We start from the raw sequence: 19,290 nt of genomic DNA on the forward strand, positions 1-19,290 counted from the left end.
CCGATGAAAAGCAACTGCTTGACTACAGGGTTGGAGGGGATGTGACTGAGGAGAGACTCTAAATGAACACCCTAATGCAAATACCAACAACAGGGAAATGGGTTCCAGTCAAGAACACATGTGATAACCAGTGGAATCCTGCGTCGGCTATGGGAGAGGGAAAGGTGGGGGGGGGGGGGAGGAAAAGAAAATGATCTTTGTTTCCAGTGAATAATGTTTGGAAATGACGAAATAAAATAATGTTTAAAATTAAAAAAAAAGAAAAGAAAAGGAAGACCAGGAGGCAGCTGGGTGGTTCAGTGGATTGAGAGCCAGGCCTAGAGATGGGAGGTCCTAGGTTTGAATCTGGCCTCAGACACTTCCCAGCTGTGTGACCCTGGGCAAGTCACTTGACCCCCATTGCCCTTACCACTCTTCTGCCTTGGAGCCAATACACAGTATTGACTCCAAGATGGAAGGTAAGGGTTTTAAATTAAAAAAAAAAAGGAAAACCACTTGTCAGAAATGTTGTAGAGGGGATTTTTGACCAGTTCTAATAATAGGTAGCATTTTTACAGAGCAACTTCATGTTTGCAAAGCACTTTACAAATATCTCATTTGATCCTTACAACAACCCTGGGAGGGAGATGCTTTTATTATGCCTATTTTTACATGAAGAAACTGAGGCCAATAGAGGTTAAGTGACTTGCCCCAGGGTCACACATCTAGTAAGCACCTGAGGCCAAATTTAAACTCAGGTCTTTCTGACTCTAACCATAGCATCACCTCACTACCTCTTAGGAATATGACTATATAGCCACTGAGGCCCCTTTCATCTCTTAAAAGGCCAGAGCAAGAGGGGGAGTCAATTTATAAATTTTTTTTTGCTTATATGATACTTTCAGCTACCATTTCTATTTCATTATTTTTTTTTTCTTAAAAATAACTTTAGGGTACATAGGCACGAATTAACATCTCTATTTTTAAAAAGAGTAAAAAGAAAGTAATGGAGAATATACAGAGGATTAAGAGAGAGAAACATGGGGAAGGAGAATTAAAATATGAAGAAAATGAAGGCAAAAAATGTAATAGATACACAACCAAAGTGACTGAGTGTACATAGAGAGAATGGATTAATTAAAAAATAAGTAGTATAATTTTTCAATATTCTTTTTCTAATATTTTATAATACATGTTCTTTCTCTCTCAACACTCCCACCTCCACCAGAAGGCAGTTAATACAATATTAGTCATACATATATTATCATGTAATACATATTTCTATGTTCATCATATTGTGAAAGAAGAGCTTTTTTCACTGAAGAAAACAATTCTTGGAGGAAATAAAGGATGTCACATTTCAAAAAAAAAAAGAGTAAAAAGATAGTGGGAGAAAACAAGTGGCCCAGTGTTTTGAGTGCCAAGCCTAGAGTGAGGAAGATTCATCTTCCTGAGTTCTAATCTGGCCTTAGACACTTACTAGCTTTGTGATCCTGAGCTAGTCACTCAACCCTGTTGGCCTCAGTTTCCTTATTTGCAAAATAAACAATGACCACAGATACAGAGGAAACTAAGGTCACAACAGGTTTATAGTTGAGGAAGGACTAGAATCTGTCTCTGTAATATCATCAGATTTGGGGCTTACAACACACTAATTACTACAACTGCCAGTTACTGCCCATTTTGACCTGAAGCCAGGAAATAAACAGGCATAAAGTCTCCAATTTCATGAACTTTAGACCCCATTTCTTCAGAGGCTCCTCATTTCTACATGACCTGCTTTCAAGGTCTTTTCTAGATCAAAACCTATGTTCCTATGAATAATAAGAAGTAATTAGTAAATGAGGGTAACATAAAGCCATTACCACTGCCCTGGGAGACAGGAAACCCAAATAAGACTTAACTCTACCACTGTTTAGCTGGGTAAGTCTAGGCAAGTCGTTCTACCTCTGGGTCCTTCAGTTTGTTCAATCTGTAAAAGGCCAGGATTGAGCTAGGTGAGCTCTAAGATTTCTTCTGGTCTTAAGATTCTATGATAGTATGACCCTGCAGTCAATCAAGAGCACACTTATGGCAAGACAGAAGGCAGAGGTCCTAGATTCTAATTTAATTTGCCAGCTTTGTGATTTTGACTGAGTTACCTGACCTCTCTGGGACTCTTTTTCTTCATCTATACAATGGTAGTGTTGGACTAGATATCTTCTGCAGATACTTTCTAGATTTAAATCTATGAACCCTAATGACCTATGCCAGGGATATTTAAATCTGTGTGTGTGTGTGTGTGTGTGTGTGTGTGTGTGTGTGTGTGTGTGTGTGTGTGTGATGTACTCTATAGCAATCAGGTGAAGCCCAATAATGTTTTTAATTACATAAGATAAATTAAATAGAATTAAAAAGGAATCCAACTAAATTGAAATGTAGTTCTTAAAATAAATATATTTTAAAGTCCATGGCCACCAGGTTACAAACTATGCTATTTAAAGCAAATAAAATAAAACATTCTACCAGTATAGTTTCCTAATCTCTATAACAGGGGCTTACACTAAAAGTTTCAACACATTTATTTTTTAAGCCTTCAGGAAAAATTGAAAAGGAAAATGAATTTTAAGCTCTTCAGTGTTTGGCAGCCCACAGCTGCCCTCTTTAAAGTTCCCTGGCTTGCCATTCAGGACCCCACAGAGTAGGTGAGGCAGGACAATGGAATGTTAGCTCCTTGAGAGCAGAGACTGTTTTCATTTTTGGTTCTGTACTTCCAAAGGCTAATGGGGTACCTGGCACATAGGACCAGAGCAGATGCATGTTGAACTGAATTGAATTGAAAACATGAATACCACCCACTTAAAAACCTGGAGAGGAAATGAGGATACAGCAAAAGAAGAGGTAAGCCATTAAAGAGATTTGCTCTGCTTCTCCTGAGGCCACATGCTAGAAGTAGTGTACATATATCTACCCTTCTAAAAACACATTACAATTTACAATCAGAGCATATGAAAAAAATCAGCACCAATTGAGGAGGTTATACAGTATATGGAAAAGATTACTAGCCTGGATTCAGGAGACTTGGGATCTTGTACTGGCCTGGTGGTATTGAGCAGCTCCCTTCTCTTTCCTTTCTTCATCTATAAAATAAGGTATTTATAGTAGTCCCTAATATCTCCCTCCAGTCCTAAAATTCAGTGATTCCTTCTTATCTAACCATCTATTTCTACTCCAAGCCTATTACTTGCTCTCAACTTCAGACAGGGACACACTGCTTTCACACACCCACATTTTACCCTTTTATGACTCTAAAGTACCATAAATGCCATTCCCTATCACTGAAACACCCCTCCCACCTCCTCTTCATCTAAATCTTCTTTTAATGCCCTTCCATTCTGTTAAACTCTCACCTCCTCCACAAAATCTTTCCATGTAAGCCCAGTTATACTAAGCAAATTAACAAGAAAGATGTGATCAGTGTTACACTAGGGTACAAATCAATCTTAGGGTGTTAGGAGCCCCTGCCACTCCCAGTAAGACTGATATGATGGAGACAGGGAGCTCAACGGTAGCTGGAGATCTAAGAAATGAGGGATAAGACATTTGGCCAGCTCTCTGATCAGGATAGCTTCAAGCCTCTGAGAAACTGCACCAGGCAGAGAATTCATCAAGTTTCCCGGGGTCTTCACACCTGCCTCTATCCTTCATCCTTCCCACCCTCAATCCCACAGTTCTCAAGCAATTAATGTGTATATTTCTATAGTGAGGTTTATAAGATCATAGAAACAAATCACAGAAGTAAGGTAAGTGGTATCAAACTCAAATAGAAATAGGGGCCACAGTATCCTACATAAGGATACCCAAGGGGCACGCATTGCCTTTTGCCTTAGAAAACCACATATTAACATTATCTATGTTCTATTGCATTTTTATTATTTTGCTAAATATTTCCCAATTACATTTTAATCTAGTTCCCCAGCACTGTTGGACACCTCTGATCTATCCCAATCCTTCCATACTACAGATGAGGAAGGTGAGGACAAAGGACATCAAGTGGCTTATCTAAGACCACATAGGTAATAAGAGGTAGTAAGTTCTAGAATTAAGATTTGAACCCAGATCCTCTGACAGACTCAGTTCTCCTTCCACTGTATGATACTGTTTTTTATTAGATATATTATTGACAACAAATTCATAGGCATTTGCAAGTGACCCGTATTCCCAATTAATAATACTATCTGACATTTTAAAAATGTTTTGAATTATATAAAGTGATTTACGTAGATTATTTCATTTGAGTACCATAACACCCTGTGAGATATTACAGGTATTAATCCTATTTTTACAGATGAAGAAATTGAAGCTGAGAGGAAAAGTCACATAACTAGTAAGTGATAGGAACAGTATTTAAACCCAGGCGTTCCTGTTTTTGAGTTCCTGAAGGCAAGAGTTAACACTCTTCCCCCCCTCCCCCCTCTCTCTTTCTCTCTCTCTCAACATATTCACATATGTGTATCCATGTGTATATGTGGACAGTTAGGTGGCACAGTGGATAGAAATTCCAGGAGTCAGGAAGACTCATCTTCTTAGGTTCAAATCTGGCCTCAAACATTTACCAGCTATGTGACCCTGAACAAGTCAATTAACTTTGTATCCATTTCCTCATCTGTAAACTGAGCTGGAGAAGGAAAAGGCAAACTACTCCAAGAAAACGCTCAACAGGGTCATAGAGTCAGAAACAATTGAACAACAAAAAAATATGACTTTAGTCAAAGAGTGAGACAAGATGCTCTTAAGAATCCTTATCACAAAGTCATTCTTAAATTCCTGGGATTTTTCAGCCATCCCTTGGTAAAAGAATTGGGTCTTTCTCCAATTCATAAATCTCCTTCGCTACTGTATTGAAAACTCTTGAAATAAAGTATCTTCTCAAATCATGGTATCCATTCAACAGGCACTGGGGATGTAGGAAGAATTTTTCAGTTTTCCTGTGAGTGTCCAGTGTCACTTTTACCATTTTAGATAAAAAAAAAACAAAAAAACAAAAATAGCTCTTGAACTTAGAATCAATACTGTGGACTGGTTCCAAGGCAGAAAAGCAATAAGGGTTAGGCAATGGGAGTTAAGTGACTTGCCCAGGATCATATAGCTAGGAAGTGTCTGAGGTCACATTTGAATCCAGGATCTTTCATCTCTAGGTCCAACTTCCAATCCATTTAGCCACCTACCTAGCCCCTACTATTTTACTCTTGCCTCATCTGCAAAACTAACGCATCTAGGAGAATTTGATGAAGAGGTAGACTGAAATCCAAGGAAGCAAAAGGACAAAATAGAAAGTATCCCTGATGTTGCAGGGATGTACCTCGAAAATAGTGTTGGACCTAACATAAGTAGAGAACTGGGTTTTAATCTAGCCTCTGACACTCACCTTGTGATCCTAGGATCATCTATGATTTTTCCTCAGATGTTAAAACCGAGGCCTAGAGGAATGAAGCAACTTGTCTAAGGCCACACAACTAATAAGTAATCATCAGGTTTTGAACCCAGGTCTTTGAACCATAAACCAAACTTCACTGTCTCATTTTGAGCAAATAGTATTATCTCTTTGAACCTTAGTTTCCTCATCTATATAATAAGGATAATAATAGCACCTACCTCACAGGGTTGTTGTAACAATCAAATGAGGTAATTAATATATCATATAAAAACCTTAAAGCACTAGTAAATAGCAGTCATAATAATATGGAATAATTATAAAAATACAATTCTTTATTATGTTCCTCACATAGAAATAGTTTGCATTTCTGGGAAATAATTCATTCATAACCTACAAAAAGAAGGTTTTCATGAGCAGGATTTCAAAACTACTCCTAAATATTATAGAGCAGATATTCTTAATCTGTTTTTGTGCATGAACCCCTTTAGTAGGTGGTACAGTAGAGTCCCAGGAAGATTCATCTTCCTGAATTCAACTCTAAAGCTTCAGATACTTACTAGCTGTGTGACCCTAGACAAGCCATTTAGTCCTGTTTATCTCAGTTTCCTCATCTGTAAAATGAGCTAGAGAAAAAAATGGCAAATCAAAATGCCAAGAAAACCCTCAAACAGGGTCACAAAGAGTCAGACACATCTGAAATGAAATGACTGAACAATCTTGGTAGTCTGACAAAGTCTATGGACCTTTTCCCAGAATGATATCTTTAAATGCATAAGATAAAATGCACGGGATCACAAGGGAAACCAACTAAATTGAAATAGTTATCCAAAACTTTTTCTCCAAAAGCCAAGTCCATGGACCTCAATCCCAATTGTACTATATTATAAAATTATAAAATCTTTACCATTGCAAACAAAAGAAGGGAAAACCAGTTGATCCTCATCTTACTGGGCTCAAAATAGGTTCTATGATGTACCAAAGATGTACTGATGTATTATAGGTGAATACTTCTATTTTTGTATTTCTGTATCTAACATCTAGGCATCTACTACTCACTTTGACATGCTTTCAATTTCAACGCAAAATAAAATAATGGCTTTGCTCCAAGTGCTGTCCATCTAGGCCCTTCGTTTTGTTGCTGACTATTCAGAGGTCACTCTAAAGAAGTCTATCATACAATTTCCTGCACATTTTGGGTTGAGTTGGAGGCTAGCTGATGCTATTAGTAGGAAAAATCTAACATCTATTTAACAAAAACCATAGTATCACTAAGATGTTGCTGTTAAATAAACAAGTAAATAAAAATTCAATTTTATGTGACTTCCAATTCTTAAATTTTCTTCCCTGGAAGTCAGAAGTACTGGATTCTAATCCCAGGTCTACCACAAACTTAAGTAGAAATAGTCTTATAGAGCTGGAGGGGGCCTTCCAAATTATCAAAATCCATCTCCTTACTTCTCAGATGAAATTACTGAGGTCCACAGAGGTATAAGGGATTTGCCCAAGGCAACAAAGCAAATTAATTTAAACCTCCTAGGGCTTTAGTTTCTTCATTTATAAAATGAAGAGTTAGACTAGACAATTTCTCAGACCTCTGATTCATTGTTTATAAAATAGTCAGATTTTCAGCATAGGCCCTTGAATTTCACAAGAGAATCTTAATTATCCCAGGAATTAAAGTATCCTAGATGTCTTTAATTTTTTTTTCAATAAGAAATGATCAGAATTTAGCATAGTTGGCTTCTACATATAGAGGTTTAAAAGATAAATATTTAGCCAGAATTTTGAAAGTTGTAATATTTTCATGACTAAAGAAATCTCGTTTACCATGTGTCAAATAACCCATTTGCTCACTTTTTCTTGCCTTTTGATTCTGAATTTAATGATAAAACTACTGAATTCTAAGTTGAAAGGAAAGACCAAAATGATTTTCCTTTAAGAAATTTTATTTTTACTAACCTCCTCCAAGGTTTTCAATTAAAACAAAAATCACTTCTCCACTTAAATAAATAAATAAAGCCTAAGAACTTCCTAATCCAGAAGAAGAAATTAAACAAGGAAATTAACAAAGATTGCACACATTCACCAGCAAGGGGAGGGGAAAAGCCTTTAGTGTAGGCCTTCAAGAAACAACATAATGAATATGCTAGTGATCTGGCAATGCCTCCTGCAAAACCTGCTGCCCTCAGGGAGTAAGCTGCCTACAGTACACCTGCTGAATGTAAATCCAGGCAAGTGTCTATTTTCCAGAACTGTTATCACCTCAAATTGGCTCAGACCTTCAGCATCTCTTTCACATTATAAAGTTCCCTATTCATCTGAAATAATTCAACACTGTTTTCTCACTGCCATCCCATTTTGCTACCTAAGGCTGTTTTGAAAACCATCCCTTCATTCAGCTCTGTGTGCCCTGGCAAGAGGCACAGGCTGGAGATGCAGTTGCTGATGCATATCGATGAATATGAAATAAATTTTAATATTTTATCTCCTTGGAGAAATTATCAACTCTTACCTAACACTACAGAATAAACATTTAATTGGGAAGTCAAACCATAAAAAGCTTACATACTAACTTTAATTTCCCTCCAAGGAAAAAAAAAGAAAATAAAAGCATATAGTCTATAAGAAAAGACATAAAGAAAATCAAAGTCAGAGGAGAAAAGCAGGACTTGTCACAATCAAGGAGAGAGGATGAGTTTCATTTTGTTTGAGGAAACCAAGAGCAATAAGGGAGATGTGAGATGATCTAAAATTTTTATCTATTTCTGAGTTTAAGCATTAAAAATTATTAAGTTCATTTTCACTTCGACTCAGGCTAATGTGTCATTTTAAATAATTGTTTAAAATAAACACAAGAATTACTGACCCCCGGGGCTTTGATTTTTAAGGTTTTACAGTTTTGCTAACAAATTATTTTAATCTAAGCCACCTTCTTTTGAGATATACAAAGGCTGGGGTATCATTACTTTGATTTATTTATGTGCAGATAAATTCTGCCCCCTTTTAGGCTAAGAGCTGAGTTAAATGCAAAATTTAAATTTCATGCTTCAATGGCAATGGAACTCAAATCTACAGTAATGTTTAGGCATAAACTAGACAAAGTATGCTGATATTCTAACAGAGTCCTAAGGCTATAAAGAGTCATATTTGGGTATTATTGAATTCCATATGGAAAGCACAATCTTGAATACTGTACTTAAAATAGAATGCAGAATACTCAATAAATAAGATCATTGGCTTTAGCTTCTTCTATTTTGCTTCTGAAGCATGTCTTCTAAGCAATTGCTATTCTCATTACTATTCATACAAAAGAAAAGTTATAAGCTCATAATTTGGAGACAAGTGGAGCAGGCAGAGGAAATTACAGTCACCCACTCTAGGATCTAAGAAGTACCAAAACAAGTCCCACCAGCACAGAGCAAACACAAATCTACAGTGAGTGCCTACAAATAGAAACTGTTATGACAGGTCTTCAAGCTCTATTAATTTGAAGAAACTAATCTTGACTCGACTCAACAAACATTTATTAAGCACCTATTAGGCAAGACAGAGTGTATGGTAGGTACAGGGTTGGTCTTAGAATCAGAAAGACCTGTTTCAAACCTTAGAAAATCCCTTCAAACTGTCAAGTTGACTGTAATCTAAGAAAATTATTGCTTATTTGCATTAATTTAGGAAGTTTCCATACCAGGAGTTCCTAATATCAATGAAATCTCAAATGTGAGAAGGGGGGAAAGGGTACTAGATTTTGAGGAGACAAAGACAAAAATTTTAAAAAGTCCCTTCCATAAAGGAGTTTTCATTATATCAAGGGAATTAAATAGAAAGCACTAACAACTGGCAAAGAAGGGGTATGGACAGGGTATTGGAAAGAAGACTGAAAGGGAAAGAAGGCAGAATGTTTGAAATAAAAAAATAATTGCTGCTAATCAGTCAAAACACTATCAACCAAATAGACATTGTTGATGTTTATAGGTAAAGATGTGAAAAAGGAGCCCTCAAACTACAAAGATATAAGAGAGTAAACAAGTCAAGCATTCACATATGGGGAGAAGGAAGCTGAAGTAGGTTAAAAAACACTTCACACTCTATATTTCAATTGTATTAAAAAGGATTGTATTTTTCTGTATGTTCATTTTCAAAATGTACCCATATCCTAATAGACACATGGCATACTTTCAAAAGAGTAGAAGCCTAGTACTTGTGGTACTTTTCCAGGCCAATGCTCTATTTATTCTAGACCTGAGGGACAGAATCTCCTAGTCTTGCCTTATTCCTGATGAAAAAGAAAACACTCTTTAAGTAACTGTATCAAGGTTAAGGGGAAATGTGAACTTCAGGTTACCTATCTGGAGACATGGGGCATTTACCATTTAGGGTAAAGTGGATTTCAAATGCTATAACTTAGATTCTTTTTGGTTTGTGGCTCCAGCCAGAAAAATATTAAAAAAGGAATCTCCTAAAAAAAGGAAGAAAGAATCAGGGCCAAAACCTTTCATTTGTCTCTCTTGCTATGTTTTGGGGTTTTTTGTTTTGTTTTGTTTTGTTTTGTTGAGGGCTGTGGGAGGGAGACAATGTCCTTTCCAGAGTCCCCAGTGCTTGTTGTCCTAATCTCATCTCATTAAGATCTCCAGCTTTCTATCATTAGTGTTTCAGTTTGTTCTTGTCTGGAAAGCATTTTTCCCCCTTTAACCTTTCCAATTCAAATGATTCTCAAAGGCGAAAACCCACTTTACCTGAGATGTATCAGATATAAATCCTGGAAAACATTCTAGGTTTTCAAGTAAAGAATCAAAATCTGTCTGATTGAAAATATTACATATGTAAAAGTCACACTTATTTGTAGCCCTGATATTTATTAACATGACTTAAATCCTTTGTAAATGAGCTGTAGTTAGATCAATAGAGTACATAAGGGGAGGGGGCACTAGAGGTGATGAAGTAGGGATTACCCATGATCCAATCATGCAAAAATCCATAAGTGCTGCAGAGAACAGAGCAAAGGGTGGTTTTAGTTATGTTTTTGAGGTTGAAAAAATGTTTGGTACCACCCCTCACAAATCATTTGTTTTGTTTCTCTTGGTACAATTCACAGAGCTTCATTTGCAAATGGATCTGTGTGTGAATGTGGGGCTATTCAATGCAAACACTGCTTTTCCAGCACAGCCCAGTAGAAAGGAAAGGCTGAAAATTAGCTGAATGTGAGAAGAAACTACCATTCCACTTGCTAAGGAGAAATAATTGAACATGGATTGCCTGTTGCGCCTTTAATTTAATTTGGAGACCTTTCATCCTTTACTTTCCTGCCTTTGCAGCCAATACATAGGGAGCTAATTTGTACCTGGTGCATTTTCCTCCTTTTATCTTATCTACTTTAACATCATTCATGGAAATTAGAAATACCATGAATAAAAGATGAAGTCTGTCTTGGGACATTCTTTCTTAACTGCTGTGAATCTCTTTAAAAATTGTTTTGTATTATTAGGGTGGTTGGGACTTTTTTTTTTTGTAGGAGACAAAAGAATAAAATTAATATTTTAGCTTTAGGAGTTCCTACTTTTTCCTCCAAGAATATAGTTTTCCCACCCTAAAACTAAAGAAATCTTGTTTTCAGGTATCTCTTTCACTTCTACCTACTAGTGTCTATATAATACTATACAAAGGGCCTCGACCTGGGATTTCATAGGTATAGTGAACTTCCAAGTGGGGGAACATCTCCCCAATCCACCACCAATGAACATCAGTATCTAGGCAATTTAGCCTTTCAAATGCTGCTTGAAACACAGAGCCACTCTCTTTCAGAACCTGGAACCCTGAACCCAGGGCTTCCTGGATTTGAGGCTAACTTTCTGTTCATGACTCCATGCGGGATTTTTTAACACATATGAAATAATTTGAGAGGTGGAGTTGGCAATTCGTTTGCATTAATTAAAGAGCTTAAAAAGAACAGCAAAGACTCACCAACTAGGAAAAATGTTATCAGTATACAGATTTCCAAATTTCATCAAATGGACTTTTAAAACATTCAATATTGCTCATTATGCAAATAAAAGAGTAAGACATTGTAAAAAAAAAACCAAAACTACAGCTAACAGATGCCTTCCCTGTATAAAACACCATATAAGGAGAGGGATAATAAGAGGAGAGAGTGAGGAGAATTCAGAGGAATTGGAAAACAATATTCCTGTCCTTAAGTTGCTTAGTGTTTTAAATTCTAAAGTATGTCATCCATATAATAAAGTTCCTGTGTTTGGATGTGGGGCAGAGAAGGGGGTTTCTTTTAAGGATTTAATAAGAGGCATGTTTCTGTTTGCCAGCAGATGAACTTCTTTTTTTACAGTGTAAATTTATTCGATTCATTCATACATCTTTCTGGTGATGAATCCACATAGAATATCTCACTGATTTTACAACCCTACAATTTTTGCATGTCCTCAGTGCATACAGGGAACCTGTATAGTTTTCCTACCTCCCATTCAATATAATTTTGTTACTCTAGCAATTACTCTTCTTATGCCTCTGTGAAAAATCTACAGGAATTTTCTCTTGCTGTTTAATGTCCACTAATTAACACCCTCCCTTCTAGCTTGAGAGACATCAGAGGGAAGGTTGTATTCTGATGAGTTGTATTTCTATGCATGTGCCAATTCTCCCACAAACAGAAAAAAAAGACCTCATATCTCACATCAAGGGGCTATAAGCTAGGCATAAACTGAAAATCATTTTCCTTTGCCATCTAATCTCCTAACAGGTTAATTAAAAGGAGTGTAAATTACATAAACACAATAGATGTTCATAGTTAAGGTAACTTTCAAGTTGGGAGGGGGATGATTTGGCATAAAATTATGTTGAATTAAAATTATTATTGTGATTTTGAATGGAAGCCCCTTCTAATGAAAACAAATTCCCCTGTATGAGCCCCAAACAAACTAAACAGAAGAAGCTGTTGTGCTACTCTGTAACATAGTGGGTGCTTGCTTTATGAATTCTTGTTGACTTGGAAAATGGAATGGTTATTCTAGTAATCATGCAAGCCCTAGTCTTGTTTGTTTCTGCAGAAAAATCCCAGGAAAGTCATACCTGAAGGGAAAGTCAGTCCTGCTCCAGGGGTTTGGAGGAACGGGAGAAAATAATGAATGAAAGGGTTGGAGTAGAGTCTCAGGACTTTCCTGAGCCCCCCCTCCCCCAAGATGTTACTGCCTTCCCTACATATTAGGGGGAAAGGGATTCAGAAGACACATGTAATTTTATTGGTACTGGGAAATCCTGGGTAAAGAAACCCCTTCTGCCAATAGAGGTTAGCTTCTTTAGTTCTAGAGAACTGCCTAGATCACTGAAAAGTAACTAGTGACCTGTAAAGGGCCAAATAGCCATCATGTGCCAGACCCAGATGGTCCTGACTTCCAGCCAACACTATCCACTCTCATTTCATTCCTTTTCCCTCTATACCCTCATATTATTTGTAAATACATACATAGTATAGACAGATATACTACATATATGAAAATGTGTCCAGAGATTACAAAAAATACATGAACATATAAGTGTATATGTACACATACCCTTGTATTTTGTGTATGCACCCACATATACACTTCATATAATCTATGGACATGTTTTCTGCTCAATAGAATGTTAAGTCTTTAGAGAGCAAGGACTATTTAATTTTTTTTTTGGCTTTATCTCCAAAACCTAGCACAATGTCTGGCATCTTGTACATGCTTAATAAATAAATGTTTATTTGAATGAATGAAAAGTAAGGTTGTGAATGCCATTAAGAACTGAAATTAAAGAACACTACACTATAGTTAGGAAATAAAATTTCAGCTAGGAAGGTAGACACTTGGACACAGAGTACGTGAGAGAAGAACTAGAGATCAGGGCAGTTATAATGAAAATGAGCCAAATTACAGACTAGAGACAGAGAACATTAAAAAGCAGGGGTAGAAAGGATGGATCCATATTTTATATGATTTTTTGACTAAATGGTTATATAAGAAGATTGATAAAAATATTTTAGAACTCTCATTTTATTGAGGGGGCTATATGGGTTACTGTAAACATTTTAAGGAGGTGAAGAAATGGCTGACTTGGCAATTCAGTATGTCTTATAGAAAAAAAAACAAACAGTTTAATCTCCAACCCCACTACTTGTCTCCAGAAAATCCAGAAATCCAGAAAGTGTGCCTGGCATCTGTGCATGTATGAGGATATTTAAACTTTAAAAGGATCACAAGGTAAACATTTGTCATGCCTACAGTGAGGTGGGCAGCTTGAATAGATGGCCTTGATCCTGCTGTCAGGTCTTGTCCCTCTGAGTGGAATACTGATGCTGTCACTGCAAAAGCCACTTCTCCAAAGAAATGGAATAGGAGAGGAAAGAGGAGCCAAGGAGATCAGCAAATTCCTTGGGTTCAAAAACAGAGAGGTTTAAATGAAAATGGCCAGGGCAGAGCAAACACATATCTGTAGACCCATACACAGAGAATCACAATGAAAGGTGCCTAGTTCTAACATCTAGATTCTAAGGGTCTGAAATGCAAAATATTTGCCAAAAGATATGTGTAGTGCTTCCAAGTAAAATGTGCCATGGAATTGTGCACAAGAAAGGCAGGAGGAAAACTTGTTACTCATTGTTTAACATAACCTTCCTGATTTTTCTTCCTCCTCCTTCAGTAAATCTTGAGGAAGGCAGTAGTGAAGAAGATAGAGGACCAGCCTTGGTAAATCATTTAATGTCACTGGGCACCTGGCAACTCTCTAAAACTGCTAAGTAACAAAGTAGTTTTTTAATTTGTATAGGTGGAAGGAGTTTCCACACCAGAAGTCCTCTACACCAATGAAAATTACAAGTCTGAATCCAAAAAGTGGGTTTCTGCTTGTTCTGCTTTTCTCCTTGGTTAAATGCTATGATCTGACCATTTCTCAGTTCCCCAATCCTCCCAACTCCTCCCTAAATTTAACCACATATGCTATAGTTAAAAGTTACACCTTTTTTATTTACCCCCAGGAGAGGGTAAATTTCTTGAAGGCCTGCTGGTTTTTGTTTAGCCCTTGTATCCTCAGAGCAAGTACTTAATTGCTAGTTGGGTTAAATTGGCTTTTCCCTTCCTCTTACAAACAGCAAATTAAGTAAAGTCACAAGCTTTAGGGCTAGAAGGAATCCAGAGGTCATCTAGTTTCACCCCTTTAAAAGGAAACGTGTTTTCCTGTGAAGTTAAATGACTTGCCTGCAGGTATTGAGTGGCAGGACTGGAATTCGAACCCAGGCCTTAAGACTCCAAATCTATCAGTCCCCCGGGATTTCACACCAACCCCTCCCCCACCAACCGTGCCCCCCCCCCAAAAAAAGGGAAAACAACAGCTTAGGTGTTATTCAGCATCTGTCGAATGAAAGTTGCCCATTTAGCCCATCCCAGGGTCTGGAAAAGAGGAACAAAGCCCACCCGAGCCCCTGCTTCCCGTCTCTCTTCCCCTAGGCACAGAGAAATACTGTACCGCCAGAAACAACACCAGCAAAGCGCAGCAGAGCTAGTGGCCGTCCCTATCTACCCCGGGGTGAGGCATTCTGCATACGGGAACTTTAGGCATTTTCAAGTGCAAAGAGTGTGGAGGAGAAGCTGCCTCAAGTGCACAGCGGGACTCCCAGTGACACAACCTTTCCCGCCCCCATCGCCCCAGGTGCGCCCCAGGTGCACTGGGAAGCTCACTACCTCCTGAAACAGCTCCAGACTGTAGGTATTGTCATCGTCGGCGAAGAAGAGTACACCGGGCTGCGGCCGCTGAGGCTCGTGCTGGTGCGTCTGGCGCAGCCAGGCGAGGCCAGCATTGCGCTGCTCCGTAGCCCGGGGCAGACCCGGCCGCTTGTAGCGCCGAGGAGTGGGCACGTGCAGGTGGGTGCTGGGAAGCCCCGCTCTGGCCAAGAAGCGGCTCACCAACTCGCTGCGGCCGGCCGCGTCCTCCACCAGGATCCAGTGCAGTTGCGCCACCTGCCGGAAGGTGTTAGCTAACCGAGTGAGCTCCGCTTTCTGCACCGGACGGCTATAGGTGGGGGTGATGGCATATATGGTGGGCAGCGGCATCGGCGGCGGAGGAGGCTGCGAGCGGTTGCGTGAAGGTTCTGCGCCCCGCTGGGGGCCGCCGTCGGGGCTGCCGTCCCGAGTGAGTAGCGGGGGCCGCGGGGCGCCTGTGCGCTGAGCTGCGCCCCAGCGGCCGGCCGCATAAGGGGAGAAGTGAGGGTGCGGACCTAGGTGGGGCGCGGGCCGGCGGGGATCCACGTCGATCATGATGATGACGATGAGTACCCAGGGCAGGAGGATGAAGAAGCGGCTGAAGAGAAGGGACTTCATGGTGCGCTCACCCCCGACCCCTCTCCCCGCTACGGGGCCCCTCCAGCCCCTCCAGGGGGCCCACCGGGGCCGGGGGGGTAAGGTACCTCCGAGCCGCAGCTCGGAAAGCGGGGCGCTCCGCGCCCAGATACCGTCGCCGCCTTCTCTTATTTCACGGAGCTGGGTGGGGAGCCCTCCCCATAGGGACGGGGAAAGGCTGGAGTCCCAGGGTAGAGGGACTCAGTACATGGCGGTCAGGGGGAGCAGATCCAGGAGGAGACGCACTAAGGGGAGATCTGGGCAGGGGTGTGAATATAATGGGCAGGTTAGGGGCGGGAGGGGAAAGCTGTTGGGGGTTTCTCCTGCCACCCTCAATTCTTCAGCTTAGCGGATGAGTAGAGGTTCCTTTCTAGTCTCCTTCTTCCTCTCTTCGAGAGTTGTGTTGAAAAGACCCGATTGGATGGGAAAGCTGGCACAGGGTGGCCAGAGGGGGAAGGGCGGTGGTCTTTCACTGTCTTTCTTAATAGTCCCTGTAATCAGCTACGAGATAGGTCCCGATACCTTCTTTGCTGTCCCGGGGCAGTAGGTAGACGATCTGCAAGATACTAAATAGAGAAGAGGGATCCAAGCCACGTATCCCCCACAAAGCCTGAAAAGCAGTCTTCGGATCACAGAGGAGGAGTAGCGAGTGCTCCCTTAGAGGAGGGCAGGCTTGAGTCAAGAGAGCAGCAGAAGAGGTTTTCCTTCATCACATCCTTGTCGGGGCAGTGAGGACTTGGAAGGGATGCTGAGGACAGTCTAGCTGCCGCTCTGTGCCAAGCTGCCCCCAGTGTCGCCACTGCTGCCGACTCTGTTGTGGACCCCCTTCTCTTCTCTGAACATCTCCCGTCTCCAGCAGCAAGATCCCAAAGCAAGGAAAGAAAAAGAAAAAAGAAAAAAATAAAAGAGGATGGGAGGGTTGTGATGCAGACTCTAGCAGTCTTCCCAGTTCTCCTGTGGGAAGACAGCAGCGCTGCTACTGGTGGAGAAGAGGGGTTGTGAGTGGGGAGGACGGGGGTGGGTGGGTGGGTGTGTTATGGGGAGGGGGGAAGAGGCAAGGGAGGTCCTCCCTTGCTCTTCGCCTGGGTCTTGGTGCTGGCCAAAACGAAAGCCTGCTGCTGCTACTGTTGGTTCTGTAGCTGCTGCCGCCGCCGCTGCCGTCGCCACAGCCACCATCGCCAGCAGCTGCCCTGCGTTCTGGTGGCTCTGCCTGCTGGAAAAGAAGAGGGAGAGATCCCTTGGGGCTGCACTGAAAAGGGAGGGGGGCTCACAAGCTGGTTGCTGGAAGGCGCTGGATGCTGGGAGGTTTGTTTGCTGATCTCTCTCCTTTCTGAAATACTGCAGGGTCTTTGGAGAGCAGACAGGAAAATCTATTCATGCGCTGAAAACTCAGGAGACCTCAGGTAGGGGGAGAGAGAGTGGGAGAGAGTCAGGGGGGATTCTTCAAACGGTGGAAGATATTTTAGAGACAGAGCCAAAAAGAAAAAAAAAAGCTTCTTATTTAGAACCGGGCATATTGGCTCAGAGAAAGATCACAGCAGCAGGTTTGTCTACTAAGGGATCATACCAAACAGCGTAAAACAAAATGCACTTTTATAGAAAGATAAAAATCAATTAAAAAATTCCTCATAGATGGAGGGATGGGTGTCACACAAAGGCTTTGGGCATGTGAGAGAACCCAGGGGAAAGGTTCCAATTCAAATACTTAATGTTTGTTTCCAGCTGTGTCATTTCACCAATACACACAAACCAGAAACTTTAAACCCCTAATCCAAACTTCTTTTATTTAGTAATTCCTCTTTTCCCTTCTATCTTTCTTCCTCTCCATCCTTTAATACTCCTGCTAGCTATTATTAATAACTTAACCATGTCTAATGGCTTCCTGCTTTCACACACACACAATTTCCCTTGCTCCTCACAACAACCTTGTAGGGAAGTAAGGACAGCTATTGCTATCCTGATTTTTACAGCTGTGGACACTGAGGCTTAAAGAGATTTCATATGAGCCATAGATTGCCATTGAGTGGAAAGGAAACTTAGAAACCATCTAGTCTTATCTTCTTCATTTTACAGAAAAACTAACATCCCACCTAATGAGGTCGGGTCTTGTCCACCAACTCAGACTCAAGGGGCCAAACTGAAGCTAGAATGTAGGTCTTCTGACAACTACAGCATACCATATCATAGAATAATCCCCAAGTGCTTCCCACCCCCACAACCTGACACACTGCTGGTTTTCAATAAATATTAAATAACAAAATGTACCATCCAAACCAAGTGAGATATAGAGTAACAAGTAGGAATACAGATACAGCTCTGTGCTCTTCAACTTGCATTAAACAGGGCCAACCACTCAGCAAACCAAGGATGATTATTTTCAACCTTGTACTGTATGAAAGGAACTTGGCAACTGTGAATCAAGCAGCTGGATCCCTTGCTATCCTATTGGCCCCAGAGAGGGAAAAAGAGCAAGGGTAATTAATGTCATTCTATTCTGTCCCCAAATGCATTATAGGCATATATTCCCGAGGGACAGAGAATATGAAAGCTTTATATTCATGTGAGTGCCTGATAAATAATTGGGAAACATTTCCCCTGAGTTCTCTTGTTTCCTTCACTTCCACTCACAAATAAATCTTTCCTATTATCTGTGCAGAGGGAAAATGGGTGGGTGGTCTTGCTGGAGAGACCTTTCATAGGGATATACTTTGCTTTTGGTTCCTCCTTCTCTTTCACATTCAGTTTTTTTTTTAACTGATAATCTGTCCATACTTTTGCTTCCTTAACCTTATCTTCTACCCCTGAAATATACAAGGGCAGAGTCGGCACATTTAAACTCTTGAGTGCTTATAGTAAGGATAGGCTTCAGGCACAATTTTTCCTCCTTCATCCATAATCTCTTTTTTATCCACAGTGTTTAAATTTTCAGAATTAACTCATTTTCCCTACTAACCAACCAAACAAGCATTTTGAAAAAACCCTTACCTTCTATCTTAGAATCAATACTATGTATTGTCATGTTGGTGAACCTATGGTATGTGTGCCAAAGGGGGCTTCTACCCTTTCCCTCTCCACTGTGCCTTAGGACATTTTTCACATCACTTGCCCCTCTGCCCAGCAGCCCAATGGGAATGCTATCTCCCTCTTTTGTCAGGGGGTGACTCACATGAGGTATGAGGGTTGCAGTTTGGGCACTTGATCTCTAAAAAATTTGCCATCACTACTTCCAAGGCAGAAGAAAGGATTAGGCAGTGGGGGTTAAATGACTTATCCAGGGTCATACAGCTAAGAAGTGTCTGAGGCCAAATTTGAGCCCAGGACCTCCCAGCTCTGAGCCAGGCTTCAATCCATTGAACCATCTACTTTTCCTTCAAACAAGCATTTGTTAAAGTGCTCACTGTGTGTCAAGTACTGTGCTAGGCTCTGGACATACAAAGTAAAAAAATGAGGCAATCTTTGCCTTTATTGAGCTTATATTCTATTGAGTGAGATTACATGTGAAATAAATTTAACACATTTGAAAGGAGG

The 19,290-nt window shown here is 40.2% G+C and overlaps 1 protein-coding gene across 1 annotated transcript in view; it reads right to left on the reverse strand.

The window, feature by feature from the left end:
• The window catches only part of B3GAT2 (beta-1,3-glucuronyltransferase 2), a 90,647-nt gene extending 73,459 nt beyond the window's left edge, over positions 1-17,188 (reverse strand). Inside the window, exon 1 of the mRNA XM_001365498.4 lies at positions 15,109-17,188. Within this exon, the coding sequence (XP_001365535.1) occupies positions 15,109-15,744 (636 nt within the window). The 5' untranslated portion in view covers positions 15,745-17,188. The remainder of the gene's footprint in view (positions 1-15,108) is intronic.
• Between the last annotated feature and the right edge of the window lie 2,102 nt (positions 17,189-19,290).

Source organism: Monodelphis domestica, chromosome 2 (assembly GCF_027887165.1).
Source record: "Monodelphis domestica isolate mMonDom1 chromosome 2, mMonDom1.pri, whole genome shotgun sequence".
Taxonomy (NCBI): Eukaryota; Metazoa; Chordata; class Mammalia; order Didelphimorphia; family Didelphidae; genus Monodelphis; species Monodelphis domestica.